Source organism: Numida meleagris, chromosome 3, assembly GCF_002078875.1.
Source record: "Numida meleagris isolate 19003 breed g44 Domestic line chromosome 3, NumMel1.0, whole genome shotgun sequence".
NCBI classification, from domain to species: Eukaryota; Metazoa; Chordata; class Aves; order Galliformes; family Numididae; genus Numida; species Numida meleagris.
The window spans coordinates 12,073,320-12,087,537 of NC_034411.1; the positions used below are offsets into that span (position 1 = coordinate 12,073,320).

The following is a 14,218-nucleotide window of genomic DNA, read 5'->3' on the forward strand; positions in this document are numbered from 1 at the left end:
CAGAGGTGATGCCCAGCCATTTGGGCATGTGGGGGGAGATACTTCTGCATGTTCACCCAAGGGAACAGCTGAAAACAAAACCTTTCTTCCCCTAGCTAGCAATTCCTCCGAGGAATAGGGTCATCTAAGAGAAACAAGGCACCTAGAAGTTACTCAGGCTACCTTCCCTTCATCCAGCTCGCCACTCATCCTCTCCAAACTGCTCCCTGTGCATGACTGCCAGTGTTTGTAAGGCCTAAACCAGACTAGGAAGAGCCCAGCACTGCTCCCTAATTCACTGCACAGAAAGCTTTTAAGAGACTCCAGCTCTGCTTTGTAGTCTTCAGGGTTTGCCCTTCCACAAACTCTCAGCCTCCCAATCAGCAGGGAGGCCCGAGCATGCTTCTCTGAGCTGCATGAAAAGTGAGACCACCCAGCAGTACCTCATTTCGTATCTCCTGGCTCAGCCCTACAGCTTGATCCAAGGGGAAACCAGACACCAGCTCTGTGGTCAGGACATGTTTGCTGCACAGCTCATCCACCACTCTTGGGACGTAAAAGAAAGGGTGGTCTTTCAGCAGCTCCCTAGGACATGGAGAAAGGAGAGGAAAAGGTTAGGAGTGCCATGAGCACGCAAGTCCCTCCGCAACACCTTGCGTAACACACAGCCCCTTCATGCGACCTAAGGCAGCACTGCTGTGCTGCCAGGGGACGTTTTGCTCAGCAGTTACAGTAGGGATCAAGTCACCAGGAGCCATGCCACTGTGTTACAGCTGCTGATGATTCCTGAGGTCACATCTTCTGCTGAAGCAGCAGCATTAGGATAATGAGGGCACTGGGCTCCTTTGCTCAACCTACTTCACTTCAGGGCAAGACTGCATTAACAGAAGAAACAGAGAGAGCAAGCCATGCCATGCCACAGGAACAGTTCTGCAGGGGGCAAAGAGGAATATCCAGCCTCCTGCAGCACTCCCAGATCCAGACTTAGTGTAAAAGCAATCTGTACACCAGTGCTGTAGTGAGAAAAGGGAGCAGCTGGTGCTGATGGCAATAATTGCTGTGAGAGGGCTGAACTGAAAACCCTCCTCAATGAAAGAGAAGCTTACTACAGCTAGGCATAAGGTAACATAGAACAGCACTGCAGCCTGGCCTCAAGAGTTACTACAGTACCTTCATGCTGAAAGAGAGGACACCAGCTGCCTGCTGCATCCCCTAGCTTCAACATTCAGCAACAGTTCAGCTAAATGAAAACATACCTGGCTGAGAAGAGGTGGTAACACGAGGGGATCATGAGCACAAACTATTCCCTTGTGTCCTCAGGGCATGCAATTCACCTCCCCCCTGCCCCTGAAGTTAAGGCACCTCTCTGCATTTCACGCGCACAGGCAGAGATAGGTTGAAGGCACTGGTGTGAACGTACTGGAATTTCTTGGCGCAGGCAGCTTCTCTCTGGTAGTCGCACTCCAGGGCCAGCTCTCTGCTCAAGACTTCAATCAAGTGTTCAGGGAACAAACCTTAAAAGCCAAACACCAGAAAATAGAGAAAGCTTACAGGGAAATTAAAAAAAAAGCTCCTCAGATTAAGCTTGCCAGAGCTGCAGCTGAGGGACAACCTGCTGTCCAGCCAGCTCTGGGCTGAAGAGTGGCAGAAGCCCCAGAGACCAACATGCATTTTCAAGTCGATACAGGTCTGCAAGTAATCCTAGGCTGTAGCTAAGCAGCTGCTGCACAGCAGCGTATATTCACTCTGTGCTTGTACAGCCCGACCCACCTCCCCCGCTCTCCCAGCCCTTAACCCAAGCTGCCTATTGCTGCTGTTGTGTTGTGCTCAGGGCAGCTCTTGTGTGGTGCTGACACAGCTCTGCAGTGAGACGCACCAAGGAGCAGAAGCACCCAAAAACTTGCCTTGGCAAATGCAAGAAAAACAAAAACAAAACAAAAAACCCTCCAGACTGTACCTGCCTGCAACTAGGAACGCTACACAAAAACTGTTAGCATGACTATGAGTGAGCTGCAGCAGCACACGGCCAGGGCCTGAACTGCCAAATCTGATCTTCCCAGTCTTGGAGCTGGAAAACCCATCTGAGCCTTGGGCCACACACAGCTGGGACTGCAGCCTCTGCAGGGCCCTGCCCAGACACCACAGGGGAACCATCACTTTGTCAGCATGCAGCCTGGCTTAAGGACAATGTTTGTACAGTCCCGCTGTGATTTACAGCTGCCACACACAGGTGTTTGGGGAAAAAAAGCAGTAAATCCTGCATTCACTCTTGAAAAATGGGTGTACTCGTGCTGGGACTCCGAGAATGCCCAGTCCAACAGTTCCATCTCTCCGCAACTTTGGATGAGTGGAGAATGACAGGCAGAGAGGGCTACAGGAAGCACAGGGAAGAACGAGTTCTGCCAACTGTGCCAGAAAATAACAGGGACAAAGCGTGACTACGTTATGTCACCACTGCCATGCTCCAAGCCTAGAAAGCCATCAAAAGGGAGTACACCCAGACACTTCAGACTTTGCCAAGAGTCCCTGTGTGTCTTTGACTATAAAGAGCACACAGACAAGAGCACTTTACTTTGCCAGGTGCACATACAGCATGCATGTACATGTGTGTATGAGCATGACCAAGAAAAAAACTAACAGGTGAACCTCCTATCCCACTGAGTGAACACTGGACATACTCAGTAAATGCAGTGGCAGCTCTGCATCAGGAAAGGGAAGCGGAGTATAGCTCCCCAAATTGGCCCTGCATCCACAGCCACTACGTTCTGCTTTCTGTAAGAAATCACCTCCTGCGCAGACTAAGGAATTCTAAATTCTTTCCACTGTTTCCTCTCTCCAATGTATGGAGAGAAGTAAGCAAGATGCATTTTGAAAGGCGCTGGCAGAACTGAACATGTATCAGAGGGACAAGACTTGGTCTTTTTACCTTCAGGCAGAATATTGCTCATGCTCAGGACAGTCATCAGGTTATTAACATCGCTGTTGATGCTCTGGGCAACTCCAGGGTACTGCAGGACAGAATTGGAAAGGACAGCATTGAGACTGGATAAACTCAGGGAATCTAGCTGTACAGGTAAGATAAAATTGATTCCTATCTACAGCCTACATATGTATCAGGGCATACTTGAGCCACACATCCTTCCTTTGTTTAATGCCCTGCATCTAAAATGGGCCACACAGAGCCCGAGTGAGATTCACCCCTGGCAAAGAGAACCACCTCTCAGTTCCTCTGACATGGACTCTCTAACACGTGAAAGAAATCCTGAGTCATCAATCCCAGCAACACACGAATCCCTCAGACACACAAATTCCAGTGGTGGCAATCAGCCTTTTCCCTAACACAGCTGAAAGCACATGCCACTGATAGCCCCAGTGTTTCATGCATAGCAGCATGGCAAGCAATGAGACCTCAGCCCAGTTCTGGCAAAGGTTCCTCCTCCTGTTCTTTTTCACCTAGTCTGTAATGATGTGAGACAGTCTACACTGTTGTGGAGCAAAACACACATTGGTGCCACTTTCCATTGCTATTACCTTGGCCTAACTTCAGAGATCACTTTGGACACTGTTAGTTTGAGAAGAAGCATGTGCTTCTTCTCAAGGCCTGTGCATATCTCAGAGACAAGCTGGGACCATGGAGCAGGTAGAACCCTTGCACACAGCATTAGCAGGTACAAGCAGTCTGACACCACCATTAGCCCCACATTGCAGGGATATGTGAGAGGTCTCCCGCTCACCTAGGCTCAGAGACTGGCCCAAGCTGCAAAGCCTTTTCTGTCCTTCTCCTCCACTAGAATTAGGGTATGACATTGCTAGATCCAAGTTTCATTTACATGAAAGGGTTTTTTTTTAATCTATTAAGCACTAAATATATTTATGCAGTTCCACTGCCTCTCTGTGGAGCACAAGCAAGAGAAGAGGCTGGTCTGTAAAGCCCACCTGAATTTTCATAGCAACTTCTTTCCCATTTTTCAAGCGCGCCAGGTGAACCTGACCAATTGAAGCAGCAGCAAAAGGGCGTTCTTCAAAGGATTCCAGTTTGTCTCTCCAGTTGGGGCCAAGGTCATTGTTCAGCGTTTTCTACGAATGAATGGAAAGCATTAGGAGATAGAAGGCAAGGATTTAAGATTTTCTTTTTTGAAATCATGTTCCTCTCTAAGGTCACTTGCACTGAGTACCTACACTCTGCTTTCTAGATTGTCCTCCCTTCCTCTCAGTGAGCATGCAATTGCATGGAGTAGTCCAGCCAGCAGCGGTTCCCCCTCACTACACTGATTCTGAGCAGATCTATGCGAGGCTGTGTTACTGTGGCCTGAAGAGCAGGGATCCTGAGCACAAACACCCCAGTCTTAGGAATAAAAGCGGCCGCCTTCTTAGGGCCACTTGTTATCTTCCAGAAAGCAAGCAAGGAGTTAGATAGCCCTTCTCTTTCATCACACCAAGCTGATCAGAAGCAATCCAGGCACGCAAGAGTGATTCTCTTTAAAGGCAATATTGAAAATTAAACACCACAACCTGCATTAACAGCTTTTTTGTTATACTGCCAGACTGCCAAACTTAAGTGCTGGCTCTGCTCAGTGTCTTTCAGAAGGTAAGTAGTACTAGCAACATCTTCCACATTACCCTTCACATCTTAATTATCCAAGGGAGAGAGAGGGAGAAAGAGAACATGTACACAAGGGAAAGCAAACAGCCTGCTTCGTTTTAACTCTTCTTGAAACTGGGTTAGATATAACCAAAAGGACAAAATTGCCAAAATTTCCATCAGACTAAGACTTGTTTGTTTTTAAAATGGGATTTAGGCATTTCAAAACACTGGTTTAACATCCATGAGAAAGAACATGAGGCTACATTAAACAAGAGCCATATGATCATATTTGTGTATAACTTCCAGTTCCACTAGCATAGCCTCAGGACATACAAAACCCACATTTTTCCTTTGCCCAGAGCTGAATTTCTATGTATGGGAGAGAAATAGCAGCACATAGCTGAGATTAGGAATCAGATGTCACCAACAATTGAAAAGACGCAACCTCTACTGAAGGAATACTCTTAAAAAAATAGAAGTACTTGTCAGCCTCCCCGCCAAGGTACGTAACGGATGACATTTATTCTGTTATTGCCCCTCCTACCTAGTAAGCAGGAAGGAAAAGAAATGTTCCTCACCATCATCTGCTTTATTGGCATGAAGTCGGCACTCTGACGTACACGCTCAAAAATCCTTTGGAGGTGTGGATTGATGAAGGCATCATCTGCCAAGGGAAAAAGCAAACAGCAGTCAGCACAAGCACTGCATTCTCTACTTGTTCTTCAGCATGCAAAGAAACAGACGTCTGCACTTAAACAAGTCAGGTTCTCCTGTCCCCAAGCACTTTCATAACCTTCACTGAGGTGTAATTCTAGTTCATAAATACCATGCCCAGAAGCGAACCCTTAGGCAGACCTCCTGAAGCACCACACCTCTGGAAATGAGCCATACAGAAGTCCTGCAGGCAGGCAGCAAGAGAGGAAAAAGCTCCTCCTTCCTTTTCACGCTCATCAAAAACTGCATATTACCTGAACTTCTCCTAAGCTTATCTCCTGCTGCAGCTAGAGAAAGTTTCTGCATCCTCTCTCAACAATGGAAAGAGGAAGTATGAATACACCAGAAAATACGCTGAGAAACCTCTTATACTTTGTCATCAAGCCTCCGTTGTCGTGACGGTCACTGTCTCTGTTCAGAGAAACAGAGTACTGACACAGATCCCACACGTTCAGTAGCAGCACCACCAAGAGCAGTGGGCAGCTCTGCACAGCTCGGAGGCTTTTGGTAAGATGGCAGGCTGCACGACCCCAAAGAGCAAAGTGCTCTGCCCAGGCCTGTCATCCGCCAGCCCTTCTTGCTGACAGCAGTACAGCAAGTCAGACAGGATGCCGTGTCGTGGACACAGATTGCAGGAGAAGCCCTCTGGAGAGTCATCCCAATGACCCCGTGTTCGTGGTGTGGTTTAATCCAATTCATTCCAAGGGGCAGCAGTTTCTCTAGAAAGCTGTGCAATATTAAAACACCACTTACGCAAGTGCTGGACCCGGAGTAACCACTATTCAGCATCTGCTATTGTAAACAACTCAAATGAAAAGCAGCTGTGTCGACCAAAAAGACAACTAAAAGTAACTTGTTTTTAAGTGTCAGAAGGCATTTAGCAAACATATTTTACCCCATAGGAAAGCATGGGAGAAGAGGGGTCTTGACAGATTGGTCCTCTCCCGCAAGCAAAAGGCTTCTACAACAGGGAAAAGCCACCTGCTCTGGCAAACATTTGATTTCATTAAGACTTGTAGAAGAATGAGATTTCTCTGCTGCTCTCCCAACTCTGGAAACAAGCCCAGGCTAGCAGCCTTATTTTTGAGAACCTATGCATTTGTTTCTGATATTCATATAAAAGTGCATCATTGATGTGCATTTACAAATACACCTACAGCTTTAAGTCTGTCCCAGGAAACAAGAAAAACAGCTACTTTATGAGCACTGTCCACTGTCTGTCCTGGGAAGTGGAGTGGAAAGAAACATGGGGGAAAAAGGGAAGGGAGTAAAAATACATAATGCAGAGAGCAACATTAAAAAGCACTAACAGAACTCCCCTTAAAACTGACAAATCTCCCAATTATCTCCCAGAGCACATGCACCTTCACAGAGTGGTTTTGGCATCCTTTCTGTGTGTGACCTTCAGGAATGTGGGTCCCTAACAGATCTCTTGATTCCCAGAAGTGGACATCAAGGTTTTTAAGGTCACCACTTTGAAACTTCTGGGTTTAGCCTGCAGGTGCTCAGTTGCAACAAGGCAACACAGAGCACCTATACTCAATTAGCACTCAGCCCTGTTAACAGAAGAAGCCATTTCAAACTCACTAGGTTACAGAGAAGCCCAAGAAGTGGCAGGAACTGTGCTAAAACTTCTTGTGCAAATAGCTAACCCACGAATGGGATATGCTGCACGGCTAGAAGTATCTTTCACCATGACTGTGCCACAGCAGGGTTTCTAGGGCCTGTGATCTCCCCAAGCAAAGCAGCACTCCACACCCTTGTCACAAGAGTCAGATGAGGACTGGGCACTGCCACTAAGGTTGCTAAAGTCCTGTATGTTCTTGACACTTGAGTGAAGTCAGTTGGCATGTGTCCCAAACTCCTGCCAAAGCTCAGCAACATTAGGAGACAGCCGACAAGTGACAAAAATCCAGAGTGTTTCTGTTCCTCAGAGCTGGTCTTTCACAGCTGTCCCCTATTCACTCACATCCCAGGCTAGTACCTCTACAACCAGGCTCTGGGCACGTATCAGGTGCAACTCATAACAGCATCCTAAGAATTTTAAGTTAATCTCCATCTACAGTACGTAAGTTAACTTCAGAGCCTATTTCCAGACATGGCTCACTCACCCCACATATGTGAGGCACTGGCCACACAAAGCAAGGAACAGATGAACTCCTGAATCTGCACTGTGAACTGCTGGTAGCAACACCTGGCAGCTTCTGGAGAGTGAGAAAAGAGCATACAGGTGGCAGCCTTTGACAAACCAGCTGCTGCCTGCCACCAAGCTTTGTTAGTGTTGCCATCAGCCCAGCACACACTCAGAACACGTGATGAGCAAATGAACAGTGATGTAATACCACAAGGAGGGTACTCTGGAACACTGAACTGAACTTGCTCTATTGGCTAGCTCAAGTTATATAATACAACACAAGATCCAGCCTCAGTAAACACCTACAAAAATTCAAGTAGAAGCACAAGCCAAACGAGCTGAGTACTTCAAACTCTCAGACAACTGACTCTGTTTCAGTGACAGATTAAAAGCTATTTCCAGACAAATTGAAAAGCTATTTTTTGCTGGTTCTTTCCTTCTTCATTTTGTTGGGCAGGAAGGTGAAGCAGGCAGGTTCAGATAAGGTTTGAAATCAATACAACTGCTGGCTTCCAGGAGTAATCTAACACTTAAGCGTAGAGACACAGCTGTCTCTCATGCCTTCATCTGTGATCGCTGACTTCAGAGCCTGATGCAGCAAGTCAGTATGAAATCTCTTCAAGAGGGAAAGAAAAGTGTTTTATATACTTGATAAGATTATCAGCGAAGTTTCTGATCGTGTAAATCACAAACAGGTTGCTGTACTGGGATAGGGCTGCGGATATAACCTCAAACACTTCTGGTGAACAAAGAACAGGATCACGTTCTTGTCTTTCTCCTGCTTGTGAGCAGAGTGTGATACATTCCAGAGTCATCTTATTTTCAGTTGGTTTCAGTTGTGTGCCTGACTGAGCTCAGATCTACAACAGGGGCACTGGGAAAGCAGTGGTATGTAATCTATACATCAGTTATTTCAGACTGGGATTAGGCTGAACTGAATCAAACATATCACTGTCCCTGTTCTCACATTAGAAAGCCACATGCCTAGCGTTCACATTCACTTTGCACTGACACATTTCAGACAGCTCACAACACATTAAAAGAAGCCAACTGCCCCCACCAGCCAGTGCTGCTAATGAGGGTAGCTGAGGACCTATGCCCCCACTTACCTTGGATGCTTAACATCTGTCCCAGCTTCAGCGCTGCTCCCCGGACCTTGCACAAGGTTCTCACAATTCTTTCCGCATTGGCCTCTGACAGGAACGGGCTGGAATCCATCACTGCTTTCTTTCCTGAGGGCAAGGAGAAGAAACTTATGGATGAAAATCACCCTCAACTCAGTAAGAGGAGATTTGCCTTTCCTCAGAGAAAAACAAACTAGGACTAAAACCCAGTCTTCACTGCAACCCAGGGGCACGAACTGTGGATATACGCATCATGCTCCAGTTTGGGCACTGCTGGCTTGAGGGCCAACAGCAATGAGCCACAGCACCACAGATATCCTTGGAGGCTATGAAAACTGTCCAGGATGTTGGTGTTTGAATTGGCTGTACCAGATAGTGCAGTCTAACGCACTACATAATGGTCTCCCAAGTTCTATGACATAGGCTGCTGTATAGCCATAGCTTCCGAAGAGCAGCAAGGGTGAAACACAGCAAAGGGAACTGTCAAAAACCTTGACAGCACACTGGGATTGTCTGAAAACGTGCTAGCATTTCACAGGGTGGGAGCAGAACCAATACCAGCACCCAACCTACTTTCCCATATCCAGTGATTCTTGCCTGAAACACATCCATTCATACATGAACACATATTGCTGTGCAGCTGTACTTCTAAAGCATGCACTAGGCATCTGTAGAAAGCAGACACAGCTTTCACATTTCCGAGTCCATAACTGTCATCTTCTTAATCAAAATGAAACACTGTCTCCTGATGCACAGGTAAAATGAACTGTCCCAGCACCGTAACCCCAAAACATCATGGTTGCATACAGTATCTTGAAAAAGCAGCAGATTTTATGATCAGGTTATGAAGCCAGTCAAATCCAAGGAGATAGTTCTCACAGGAGAAGCCCAGCAGGAGCTCTCATCTGGGATACCGCATTCTTCTTTGACAATTGTCAGAGGAAATCAATTCCAAGTATCTTTCCCTCCTACATCCTCAAGCATGTGTTCCATTTCTCACCAATTCTTATGGGCAACTTGCTACTGAGAAAAATACCGAATTTAGACAGAAGAACATCCCAGTGTTGCTACATTTATTTGTTCCAATGCAAGCGACAGCTTATGTAAAACATGGTCCAAAATATACGGACTCAAATATACACGTTCCTGTCCCCAGTAATGGGTAAAGACTGACTGATTTTTATTTCTTTCTTTTTAAAGAGGAAAGGGAAGGAGGAGGAAAGGAGGAGGGAAAGAGTGACTTGATTTTTTGATCCCTTTGGGTGAAGCAACCCAGAACTCCTTCTCCAGTAGGACAGCTCCTCCAGCTCACAGAGCAGGGACAGAAGGGGTGGGCAGACATCCACCAACCACTTCTCTTGGAGCTGCTGCTCAGCGCCTGCTGACAGAGAGCCAAGCAGGAGGGAGGTCAGGCCTTATAGTCAGGCCACAGAGCCTGGAGCTGATATGTTGATCTTCAAGCTACTCTGTTTTCAACACTTCAGAGGAAAGGGCACAAAGGATGGAACAGCTGAAGCCAACAAATACAACAAGCAGATCCTGAAAGGGCACAGCAGCTGCAATGGCTGTGATGATCTCAGACAGATGGAAATTACTCATGTGCTGTACAGTGATTACAGCAACAAGAGATCCTCTCCATCTCCAGCTAGCTCTCAGGAATGTATACAGAGAGAGCTCAGACTGGCCAGGGCAAAAAAAAAAATAAAAAAAAATACTGGAATGCTTGAAGGCATGTTCTGAGTTCTGGCTCTCAACTGTCCCATAAGAAAAATTCTGGGTCCTTAGTAATGATGAGACAAACAGTCCCTCTCACAAGCTCCAGACACACTGGAGCTAAGGAAAGTAATAAGTTAAAGCCCTACCTTCCTTCATAACGGCTGCACACGCAAATACCCTATTTTGAGAGTACAGCAGGATGAAAGAGTCAGTTAATGATTAAAGTCACTTCCAGAAGAAAATGAACCCTAACAGAGTTTAATCAGAGAAAAAGCCCTACACAGGCACTCCTCATTCTCTTTTCCTGCCAAGCTACTCATTCAAATCAAGACCAGAGGGGTACTACCTCATCAACAATCTGTCCAGGAGTAGGTGATTAGCTGTTGCTTGTTTATGTACATTGCTGAAAGTGGGCACGAACAAGTAGCTAACCTGAAAGTGAGAGTCAAAAGCAGTTTTAATGTAGATGTCAGTGAAGAAACAACACAGAAAACAGACGTAGTCTTCCACGAGTAGGTGGAAGACAACAGGTATAATGCGCAACACAGTTCATCAAAATATGCCCTGTGTCAATTTTCATTGAGTTCTTCCCAGAGATGGCAAGCAACTTTTGATACTAGAAACTGTTTCCTTTCCACCTCAAGATCAGAATATTTTTTTCCACTGGTACAGGCTGCCCAGAGAAGCTCTGGATGCCCCATCTCTGGAGGTGTTCAAAGCCAGGTTGGATGGGGCCTTGGCAGCCAAGGGGGTTGAAACTAGATGATCTCCAAGCTCCCTTCCAACCTAAGCCAATCTACAATTCCATGACATCGCATGTATTTATTTTTAGGACCATCTGCCACACAGACCTTGGAGCAAGGGAACAGTTCAGAATATAACCTAAGCACTTATGACTAATAATTCAAGGAGATTGTTATTTCTTCTTTCCTTAAAGAAACACACATATGTTCAAACCTGGGCTGACATTCAGCCCATTGGGGCTCTACCAGGCCTGGCACACTGCCTATCAGGACAGCCTAGTATACAGGTCATTAATAAGTTACAAATTTGACCTTGAATCCAGAGCGCCTTTCGGCTAGTAATGGCAATATTTAACTGGGCAGCATTTCATTTCTATTCATGCTAATTTGTTCTACTCTCCCATACCCACTCCCTCTAAGCCTTGCACTTTACATATGCACTAAATACAGTGACTGCCATTGCAGACACCAGTGACTCAAGAGGATATTTTAAAATCAGCCTAACAAGAAAATTCACACTGGAAATAAAGCACAGCCATCCTTTTTAATAAAAGAGCAAGATGAACCAAACCAGTTATTAATGCACTTAAAGACGGCAGCCATATGCCTTCAGGCCCTTTAAAAGGCCCCTGCAATTCCACATAGAAATTGGTGGTGGAAGTTATTTATGCTAGCATTGTTACTAGAGAACGTGCAGGAAAACAGACAGTCTCTCTGGTAACAGCAGGGACAAGACAACAGAAGTACAAACCACACTAGAGTGGCCTGTCGCTCAGGAGTTTTGGGCTTGCAATTTTGTGTCTGAAGGATGAATGTTTCTAGCTGCTTTACAAGTGTGACGTTTTCAGTTGTACCGACTGAGCAGGAGGGAAGGAAATCAGGAGAAGACTCCTTCCAGTCACTCCTGGGTGCCACTGCAAGTGGGAAATTCTCAGGCGTGCCTTTCATCATATGTGTCCCACTTGTTTGGTGTTCCAAGAAATTACTGTTAATATAGTGTAGCAGTAGCAAGAGGAACAACATCTAATAACTTCCAGAAAACAGGATAATGTGTCATTCTCAGAGAGGCACCTTAGCCTGAGCTGCCTGGCTGCTGGCAGCCAGAAAAATGTCTTAACCCGGGCATAACTGCCTCAAGCTGAAGTCATCACTGGAGTGCAGAGGTACTTTTTTGTTTCTCTGTTTACAGAAAAAAAAAAAAAAAAGAGGTAGAGGTAGCTATGCAAGAGGTTTCCTCCTACAATAGCAAAGGCTGGTACTGCCAGAAAGAGCAGTAAGAAAATGGGATCTTGGACTCAAATCTGCATTCGTGTCCTCAGCCATGCATTTCTGCAGGGGCAGAGCCCTCGGAGAGAGGTCTCATCCAGAATCATGGAATGGTTTGGGTTGGAAGGGACCTCAAAGATCACCTAGTCCCACCCCCAGCCATGAGCAGGGCTGCCCCCACCAGCTCAGGCTGCCCAGGGCCCATCCAACCTGGCCTTGAGCGCCTCCAGGGATGGGCACCCACAGCTCTGAGCAACCTGTTCCAGTGCTTCGCTGCCCTCTGAGTGAAGAATTTCTTCCTAACCTCTAACCTAAACCTCCCCTCTTTCTGTTTAAATCCATCCCCCCTTGTCCTATCACTATAAACGTGCATAAAAAGACGGTCCCCATCCTGTCTGTAAGCTCCTTTCAAGTACTGAAAGATCATAATGAGGTCTCCCTAGAGAAAGTCATATCCACTGTAAAGTTCTGTGGAAATCATGTCCAAGGACACTATAGCTAGAGGCTGTAGCTAACTGAAGAGCAGCAAGAGTGAGAGCCTAGATCACCCAGAGTCCTTCTTATGTTCTTGGTTTGAGACACTCCAAGAAAGCATAAGGGCTGAAATAGTCTTTTCCTTCTGCCTTACTTCAACACTTACCACTCTTGTCCAATTCTCCTCTACACAGTATAACCACTGCTCCAAGATCTAAGCAGACAACAGCAAGACAAGAAGTAAAAATGAAAGCAAGTAAGACAGCTAAAAATAAAACCCAGGTAATTTTTCCAACTCCCTTGCCCAGCATCTAAGTCAGCAGCCTTCATTGCCATATATACTAACCAAGGTTTGTTCAAGAAAATTACTTTCTCCAGAACATGACTCAGCCTGCGGAGCAGACTTCTGGCCCCAGGTTACAGTTACACGGGAAAACAATCATTTCCCTAGCAAGAGGAAAAAAATCTTAAGCTACAATTTCCTTATTTCAAGAAAAAAAAGTGTCTGTTGCCCTCTAAATAAATAAATATATATATATCCCTTTTCATGCTGTAAGGCTGAGAAACAAAGCTTATGTACTCTAGCGAATTTCACAGCTCTGCAAGCTCATGTTTATGCTTTAGTGGGTGCCCAATTAGAAAATAATCTGACAAGCAGAGAAATACCAGCAACCGTGCAATTCCTTCTCCGCTTAAAGCAAGGCAAATCATTAACTTCCAGCAGCTATGAACAACCTGTCAAACATCACAAGCGCTGAAAGCAAAAGATTTCAAGTATTCTCTAGAGGATGGGTCATGTTTGCCTACATGCATGCTCTTAAATCAAAGCAAAGAAAGTCATCCAGCCTCAAAAACCTCAGGTCATGGAGAGAAAACTCTTTGCCAAGGATCCTCCTTCTTTGCTGGGTTGCTCTGCATTGCCTAGTTGTAAGGGAATACAAAAATGCACATGTTATCAGGTAGCATCCTGGGCAGCTCACAATCCTTTCCTTCCCCACCACCACCAGGAATGTGTTAGTTCTTCTGTGGGGTTGCATTTGTTTTGTTGTTGTTGTGGTCTTGGTGGTTTTGTTTGTTTCAGGGAGCGAGGTACAGAATTGTAATTTGGTTGGTTGGTTTTTATTTCTCTAATTCTAAGCCACTCCAGTACCTCCTGGAATAGAGGTTCTCACTTCCCCAGTCTCTATCCTTCCCTCACTGCTAAAAAAAAAAAAAAAAAAAAAAAAGAGTGGGAAAGACACAAACTGGCCTCATAGTACAATACTGATGACCACAGAGTAAATTGGAACTGCTGGGTACTTGTAAGTTATCACAAAGCAATGCTTCTGAACAAGAAACAATTTGACTTTTTTTTTCTTTTAAACTTCTAACTGCAAAAGCTTATCCTTTTTATCAGTTCCTTCTCATCACTGGAAATAATCTAAATATGAACATAATCTAAACATGAAGAGCAGCTGAAGACCATACAGCCTGCAATAATTTT

The 14,218-nt window shown here is 45.6% G+C and overlaps 1 protein-coding gene across 3 annotated transcripts in view; it reads right to left on the reverse strand.

Moving 5' to 3' along the window:
* COQ8A (coenzyme Q8A) overlaps window positions 1-14,218 on the reverse strand; it is a 34,766-nt gene that overhangs the window by 4,035 nt on the left and 16,513 nt on the right. For all 3 annotated transcript variants that reach the window (XM_021389512.1, XM_021389513.1, XM_021389514.1), the window contains exons 6-11: window positions 8,522-8,644; window positions 5,143-5,228; window positions 3,916-4,056; window positions 2,906-2,987; window positions 1,400-1,493; window positions 423-564 (exon numbers count right to left, since the gene is read on the reverse strand). In XM_021389512.1, coding sequence (XP_021245187.1) covers window positions 423-564; window positions 1,400-1,493; window positions 2,906-2,987; window positions 3,916-4,056; window positions 5,143-5,228; window positions 8,522-8,644 — 668 coding nt within the window. The remainder of the gene's footprint in view (window positions 1-422; window positions 565-1,399; window positions 1,494-2,905; window positions 2,988-3,915; window positions 4,057-5,142; window positions 5,229-8,521; window positions 8,645-14,218) is intronic.